At 44.5% G+C, this 8,454-nt stretch overlaps 1 protein-coding gene across 1 annotated transcript in view; it reads right to left on the bottom strand.

Moving 5' to 3' along the window:
- Faf2 (Fas associated factor family member 2) overlaps positions 1–8,454 on the bottom strand; it is a 56,122-nt gene that overhangs the window by 9,143 nt on the left and 38,525 nt on the right. The window contains 4 exon segments of the mRNA XM_013016091.1: positions 801–892; positions 978–1,063; positions 2,820–2,958; positions 6,683–6,759. Of these exon segments, the coding sequence (XP_012871545.1) occupies positions 801–892; positions 978–1,063; positions 2,820–2,958; positions 6,683–6,759 (394 nt within the window).

Raw genomic sequence — 8,454 nt, 5'->3', positions numbered from 1 at the left:
AGAATGCATGAAGCTCTGGGTTTAATTCCTCAGTGCCACATAAACAGAAAAGGGTGGAAGTGGTGTTGTGACTCAAGTGGTAGAGTGCTAGTCTTGAGCAAAAGCAGCTCAGGGACAGCGCCCAGGCTCTGAGTTCAAGCCCCAGGACTGGCAAAAAAAAGAAGAAGAAGAAAAAAAAAAAGACTAAAAGCAAGCTGCCTTTAAAAATAAACCAGTTTCTGGCAATGGCTCTCTGTATGTAACACACAGGCCTCAGAGTCTATCAGACCTGATCCTGCTCCAAAATCCAAGAACTGTGTGATCCTGGCTTGAACTCTTTGAGTCTGTTTTCTGTATCATAAATAAAAGCAACACAACCCTCACTTCTAAGGCCTGCTGACAAGACTAAATGATGTAAAAAACAGCATCTGGCATTGTGTTTAGCACATTGACATAGCAAGTGGCAGTATGTCTTTCCAGACCTTTTCCAAAAACATCCTGACAGACTGGGGGGTCGGTGGCTCACGCCTGTAATCTTAGCCACTTAGGAGGCTGAGATCTGAAGATCGGGTTCAAAGCCAGCCTGGGCAGGAAACTCAGTGAAACTCTTATCTCCAATAAACCACTCAGAAAACCAGAGGTGGCGCTGTGGCTCAAGTGTTAGAGCGCTCACCTTGAGCTGAAGAGCTGAAAGACAGCGCCCAGGCCCAGAGTTCAAGCTCCAAGACTGACAAAAAACAAAACAAAACAAAACAAAAAAAACCAACAACAACCAAAAACATCCTGACCATCTCAATGAGGCAAAAGAAAAAAACACATACCCCTGTATCCCTCAGGTTTGTTTGTAGAACAGGCCCAGAAGAGCATCCTAGTGTTTATCAGTGAAATAACTTCAGGTGCACAGAGTGTATTGCTGTGGAAAGGGATGAAAACAATGTAAGAACAACTTGGTCACTACAAACCATGAGGAGAAAGTCAGATGAGGTCTCATGACTTACCGACAGAACTCATCCGAGTCCTGGTGGTCATCTCCATGAAGATAAACCAGGAGAAAGCGAAGCTCTCGCTTAGCATCATTGAGTGCCTATGGGAGACACAAGGTCACTGGTGATTATAAAGACCATTCTTGAAGCTTAGGCTAATAGTCATCATTAATATACCTATGTATTAATGACCAAAAAGAAATGAAAAGGTAAGCAAGAGTACAGACACTGGGATATTGAAACCTTGGCACCCGGGTGCTTTTTTCTTTTCCCCTATAGAAAATCTAGGCTAATAAGCTTCAACAAAAAAGTTTAGTGTTGTTAGGATCTAAATGCTGTCAGGAACGTTAAGCACACAAGCTGACACATACAGGTTCCTCAACAAGCCACACAAAAGTGAGCTATTCCCACAGAAGAAAGAACGCTAAAAGCAGGAGAATCTGACCATGTGGAAAGGGAACTGAGAATTTTGCCACTTCACAGCTACCAAATTCTGACTTTAAAATATAAAGAACTGCATAGATGAGGCAGATCCCCCACAGCGAGCAGGAATGGGATCAAAGCCATGTTGAGGAGCCCCGTGTTTAGACCGAAGACAAAGCTAGCGTCCAAGCCTCTTGTGTAGGCTTGTGCACAGGAGTATCCTGAGCGCCTTCCACTTTATTTTACTGTTGGTCATGGGGCTTGAACTCTGGGCCTGGGCGCTGTCCCTCAGCTCTTCAGCTCAAGGCGAGCACTCTAGCATTTTGAGCCACAACACCACTTCTGATTTTCTGGTGGTTCATTGGAGATCAGAGTCTCACGGACTTTCCTGCCCGGGCTGGCTTTGAACCGCGATCCTCAGATCTCAGCCTCCTTAAATAGCTAGGATGACAGGCGTGAGCCACCAGTGCCCAGCTGTGCTTTCCGCTTTATAATTAGTGTTCCCTCAATGGCCAGCGGTGGCTGACCCTCAGGGTCATGGTGGAGGGTAGAGAGAAGTCCTCCTCTCTTCATCCCTAGGTCTCCAGCATTGAGCACATGCCTTATTGACACACAGAGCTATGTGATATTTCTTAACTGGGGTGGCAGCAGCTAGCAGGAGACAGAAATACTGGATTTGGGCAGGAGCAAGGGTTAGCTCCCCCGAATCCTTGCCCAGGTAAGATTTGGGAATCCTGAAGCTTCTAGGATTCCACCCTTTCAGCTATGCTCACAGTGTTAATTCCTTATTTTTCTCTGGCAATTTGATATGCTTGCAAACCAGAGACCTGTAAGTGTTCTTCGCCTGCTGAGGCTTACATTGAATGAGTCTATGACCTCTATGTGCCATTCAGTTCTGGGATGGATCAAATCAGATTGAGGCTCTGTCTTCACCACATGTGCGGCCTGATCAAGGAAGTTAAGACGAACACAAACAAGCATAAGGAGGGAAGTGAAACTGCTACAAACAAAAAAAAAACCAGGAGGGAAGAACAGGAAAAGACAAAATGGGGTTTCCAATTCAAGAAGGGCACATAATCAGAATGGCTGGAAGAGGGAATGAAGGACGTGGGCTCGTTAAAGAATGGGCAAAGTTCTCACCGGGCAAAATGGGGAAGAAAGGCATTCCAGGGGGAGGGACACACACAAGCCAAGGCTCTGAGGTAGGAAGGGAGCTAGAACCAAGAGTGAAGGAACCAAGTGGGCAGAACAGAACTTAGAGGAAGACTGGCAGTACAGCAAGGAGAGTCTGGCCTCTTGTTCATTGCTGTAAGCAGTGAAGAGCTAAGCACGGTTTTGAGTAAAAGAATGACAGCGATGAGGGCTAGCGTCTGCTCTTCTTTGAGGACAGACTCAGATTGTTAAGTTGGCATCTATATGGTTCGTGGCACTGACCTGGCTGTACGTTCCCTGGTAGAAGACAGGGTGTGCCCTCCCATATTTCTCTTCAAAAGAGTGCATAAATGAAACAATGTCCCCAACGGGGTCAGTGACCCGGCTGCGAGGGTCAGGCCGTATAAAACGAAGAGCAAACCTGGGGAGGAAGGAATAAATATCACATGAATCGGCTTACTGTAGTGCATATGGAGCGGGCCAGTTTGTATATACAGGCGCTGTCAACAGAGCCCATGCGACAGGGCCGCAAAGAGCCAGACTGTGTAGTGGATCATCGAGCCTGAGAGCAAAGTCTGGCTTAAAGAGCCACAAAGCTCCATGGGCTGCTCCAGAAGAACGCAAACTACTAGGATTATAAATTCCAACACTGGCCTACACAAATCCTCAAGTCTTTCCGCAGAAAAACTGAGGGCCAGAAGGGTTGGGAATGGAAGATTATGGGCAGACACTAGCCAATTGTGAATATTCTAAATTAATTGATTAAATGTCTTTTGTGTGTATGTGAACACTGGGTCTTCAACTCAGGGCCTGTACACTGTCCCTGAGCATTTTTTTTTTTTTAATTTGTTCAAGGCTAGCACTCCACCACTTGAGCCATAGCTCCATTCTGGCTTGTTGGTGGGTTAACAGGTAAGAGTCTCATGGACTGTCCTGCCAGGGCTGGCTTTGAAACATGATCCTCAGATTTCAGCCTCTAGAGTAGCTAGGATTTCTGGCATGAGCCCCCAGTGCCTGGTCTTGTAAACTTAAAACATCTGGTACCTTAGTCACTCGCCATACTGTAGCAAGTGCTCCACAGTAATTTCCACGGTGGCAACATGGAGCAGAACCTGTCTGTCCTCATAGGAAGTACTACTGGCCAGGGCCGCCCCACAGCACAGATCTATTTCTGGAAGTTCCTCTCACTCCCCTGTCTGACTTCTTGAGATTTTCAATGTTCAGTTCATGCTCCCAAAGTATTCAAATTATGAATAGGGGCACTTCACACACAAATTTATAATCACAAGTTACTTGTTCTTTCAAGTGGCAGGTAAGTTTTGCTTTCTAGCCAAGCATCAGTGGCTCAAGCCTGTCATCCTGGCTACTCAGGAGGCTGAGACCTGAGGATCACGGTTTGAAGCCAGCCTGGGCAGAAAAGTCTGTGAGGCTCTTATCTCCAATGAACCCCCAGAAAACCAGAAGTGGTGCTGTGGCTCAAAGTGGTAGAGAATTAGCTTTGAGCAAAAAAGCTTAAGGAGGGGCTGGGAAGATGGCTCAGTGGTAGAGCGCTAGCCTTGCATGCCTGAGGCCCTGGGTTCAATTCCTCAGTACCACATAAGCAAAAAGAAAAAAGCCGGAAGTGGTGCTGTGGCTCAAGTGGTAGAGCACTAGCCTTGAGCTGAAGAGCTGAGGGACAGCGCCCAGGCCCAGAGTTCAGGCCCCACGACCGGACCAAAAAAAAAAAAAAAAAAAGCTTAAGGACAGAGAGCACCCAGGCCCTGAATTCAAATTCCACAATTGAAAAATAATTTATTTTTGATGGCTGACTGCATGAATGGAGGAAGTTAAAAACAGACTGAGGAGATACTTGGCAGGTTTGGAGAACCATTAGCTACTCCAAAGTTGACATAGATTCCTAGCAAGCTCACCCTACCCTGTGTGTCCAGCATCATCCATTTCTTTATTACGCTTTGGGTTTCCCCAGAGGGCAAGGGGGTAGAGGCCAATGTGCTACAGAACATGGAACATGTTGCCTGATGATACAGCTACATTAAAATTAGTAACACATGCCATGCATAACTTCCCAAGGAAAGCAAACAGAATTCATTTACTTGAAGACATCTCAGCACAGAAAGGGTAAATAAACCAGTATACTTTCTCTGCTAAATCTTGAGCCAATTCTTCACAAATTCCCCATGAATAGACAATTACACTTGAATTTCTCCTGAGTAATAATCAACCCCAATTCATTGACACAAACATCCAGAGCAAATTAACACAAAATACAAGAAGTTATATGCATGGGAAGGTAGTTAGCAATTCCTGAAAAGACCAATATTTTGACTACCTTCTCTGACATTAACTATGTCAGAATTTTCTCTTTAACTTTAGGAAGTAGACAAAAACTTTTAACGTTTGTTTCTAACTGCAGTATATTCCTATGATCAGCGTCATCTGAGACAGAGAGGTCAAATTAGACTTCACTATGGTTTTAAAGGTTCTGATGTGCCCAGTAGTAAATAAAACATGGATGGGAAGAGTACGGAGCAGGTCACTGCGATGTGGCTTTGCTGAAGCCAGGAAGCCACTAAGCAGGCAGTCACCTAAAACAACCCAGGAGCAAGGCAATTCCTCAGGAAGACCTAGCTAGGTCTTCTCTGTACAACCCAAAAAGGCACCCCAGAATCTGCAAGGATTGTACACAAGTTGCACTGTATGCAAGGTACAGATCACATGTCATGTCAAGCTCTATCTGCTAGCCTAGATGCCTGAAACATTTTAGTTTCCCAAAAAGCTGAAGTGTAGCTCTAGATAGGACACCTCAAGTCTGATCTGCCAGGAAGTCAGGTTCCACTCAGTATTTCCTAGTCTTGGACCCTGTAGATCCAATGAGGAGTTCTTCTTTGAATGGTACACGGAGGAGCTGGGTTCCAGCACCAGCAACCAATGGGTTGCCAGGGCAAAGGGAAATATGCAAAACAGTGTCCATGTGACTACAATGGGAGAAACCTAGAGCTAAGTGGGTAACCTCACAGCAAGAGACTGAGTTGGGATTCTGAGTGGTCAGAGAGCGAAGAGTATCAGTTCCTGAAGCATGAGGTTAGAAGAGGGTGGTTAGAAACCAAAGGGAGTGGAGATTAACTACCTAGGACAGGGCCAGGGGGCCTTTCCCTGCCAAGGGCTAATTGGTGCATGATGTTAGCTGCTACTGAGGTTTGTCTTGCTATGGAAAAACTCTTGGATTTGCTGGATATCCAGTCTTACCTGCAGTTGCACTGAGGATTCCCCACCCCTGAACTAAGGGGTGGAGAGGCAATACATATGGTGGGGGGAATAGTGGGGAGACCAATGCATGTGGGCAGATTGATTTTTTTGGGGGGGGGTTGAATTAGGAGGAGCCCTACAACTTGAGCTACATGTCCAGCCCTGGGTCTTTTGGTGGTTGTTTTTTGCACTGGTCCTGGGGCTTGACCTCAGGGCCTAAGAGCTATCCCTGAGCCTTTTTGTTTCAGGCTAGCACTCTACCACTTGAGCCACAGTTCCAATTTGGGAATTTTTTGGGGGGCAGGGGGTATTAACTGGGGATAAGAGTCTTAGGACTTTCCCTGCCCTGGCTGGTTTCAAACTGTAATCCGCAGATTTCAGCTTCCTGAATAGTTAGGATTCCAGGTACTAGCCACTGGTGCCCAGCTTGTCTAGTCCTTGTATTTCTGAGATAGGGTCTCACTTTTTGCCTAAGCCAGCAGACTGCGATCCTCTTACGGATGTTCCTACCACAGCTGGGATGACAGGTGGGCATCACCATGTCCAGGCTACTGGCCGAAATGGGATGTCACAAACACTTTGCTTGAGCTGACCTTGAACCATGATCCTCACCAGGTCCATCTCCTAAGCAGCTGAGATTACAATGACCGGCATGGATTGATAGTATATTTGCAAATAAGCAAGATTAATTTAAAAACAATTTCATTTATAAAACCTGCCACTCTGCTTGAACAATTTAAATTATTTTTCATACTATAGTAAAAGACAGTACAGGAAGAATATTCAATATGATGACAAATTGGCAAGGCAAAACTAGTAGAATATTAAAAATTATTCTGGTTATGTTTCAGCTCCAAAGTCTACTCTTGCTATTGATACATAAATGCAGAGGTACATACCTAAATATATCAAGTATCGTGTAATAGGTAAACCGGAATGGAAGCATTATCAAGTAATAACCCCATCCAAGCAGCCCCTGAAATTCCAAAAAAAAAGTTAGAGACCCCATTTTCTCAATCTCTAATACTTCACAAAGTAACTAGTTCAGCTTTTATTCAGGCTTTTGCATTCTTTCCTATGATTTCTCCCTCTGATCAACAGTTCCCCTCTTCCTGGACACTTCAACCTTAAATGTTCTTATTGCCTTCAATATCATTTCATCTAATATTATCTTTTTTCCCCCTTTCACATCATTTGTGTTAAATCTCCTTTGACACTTTTGCTGCAGCTACTTCTATTCATTGTTAAGTTCAATTGCAAGTTCATCTCCCCAAATAATGAACATGCATCCTTTTCTTTTTAGCCTTACACATTAAAATACTACACACATAGAAATAGCAAGAAAGGTAACCATTAATATTACCTTGGACAATTTTGTATAAAAGCAGTAAATATACTATATAGCAGCTAATCTTACTAGAAACACACATTATTAACACTTACTAAATCATTTGTACTTAGGCTCTCTGATTTCCACAGTGCCACTTAGATGTCATATTGTGTTAACCTGAGACCTCTCTGTAGCCATGACGAGGAGCTCTAGAAAGCTCCAGGAAGCTGACATCAGGGCCGCAAACACTAAGTCAAACCCAAAAGCAAGTACCAGGTACCTACAGAAGCCCTCCCTGGGTTATAGACCTGCTCCAGAAATCTGTAGCTTTTTTTACTTCAGAAAACCCCAAACAATTGTAGCAGCCCTTCTGGTCCTTGACCTTCAGTTCCAGTTACCCACAGCCAATCAAAAGCCTGATCATACTCAATGGAAAATTCCCAATATAAACAATTCATGAGTTTTAAATCCACACTGTGCTGAGCAGTATGCTGAAATCTGTACCATCCTGCTTCTTTCTTTCCAGGATGTCCAGCATTCCCTCCAAGATAGCTGCTCAGTGGTCACAATGCGACAGTGGCTATTTTAATTATCAGTACCCTATTGGTGCTTAAGTAACCTACTAAGTAATAATGGACCCAGGAAATAAGAACGATGATGATATTGGCAATTATAAGATGCAACGAAAAGTCCTTTAAGTGAAAAAAAGGAAAGTTCTCACCTTAAGGAAAAAAAAAAATTATGCTGAAGTTGCTAAGATCTACAAGAAGAACAATCTTTTATTCATGAGATCATGAGGAAGAAAAAAGAAATGTATGCTGGTTTTCCTGCTGCACCTCAAACTGTGAAAGTTGCAGCCAGGGTACATACATGGCAAGCTCTTGCTTAGGAGGGAAAGGCAGCCAAGGTTTGGCACCACTGGCAGCTTCAGCCATTAGCGGGATATCAGAACATAGGCTCCAAAAACAAAGGTGGATTACTGTACTTAAAACTCCATTTTTAATGAATTATGTAATTGGGTTATTTATTTGGAGAAGGGATCTCACTACGTTGGATTCAAACGACTGACTGTCCAGCCTGAGCTTTAACTCCATTTTTCAAATATCAAATACTCCACACACAAAAAAAAGCAAGATGGGGGGCTGGGAAGGTGACTCAGTGGTAGAGCGCATGCCTTGCATGCCAGAGGCCCTGGGTTTGATTCCTCAGCACCACATAAGCAAAAAGAAAAAAGCCGGAGGTGGCGCTGTGGCTCAAGTGGTGGAGGGCTAGCCTTGAGCTGAAGAGCTGAGGGACAGCGCCCAGGCCCAGAGTTCAGGCCCCATGACCGGACCCAAAAAA

The sequence above is a fragment of the Dipodomys ordii genome, unplaced genomic scaffold, assembly GCF_000151885.1.
Source record: "Dipodomys ordii isolate 6190 unplaced genomic scaffold, Dord_2.0 Scaffold29, whole genome shotgun sequence".
Classification (NCBI taxonomy): domain Eukaryota; kingdom Metazoa; phylum Chordata; class Mammalia; order Rodentia; family Heteromyidae; genus Dipodomys; species Dipodomys ordii.
This window is presented reverse-complemented; position numbering and strand designations above follow the sequence as displayed.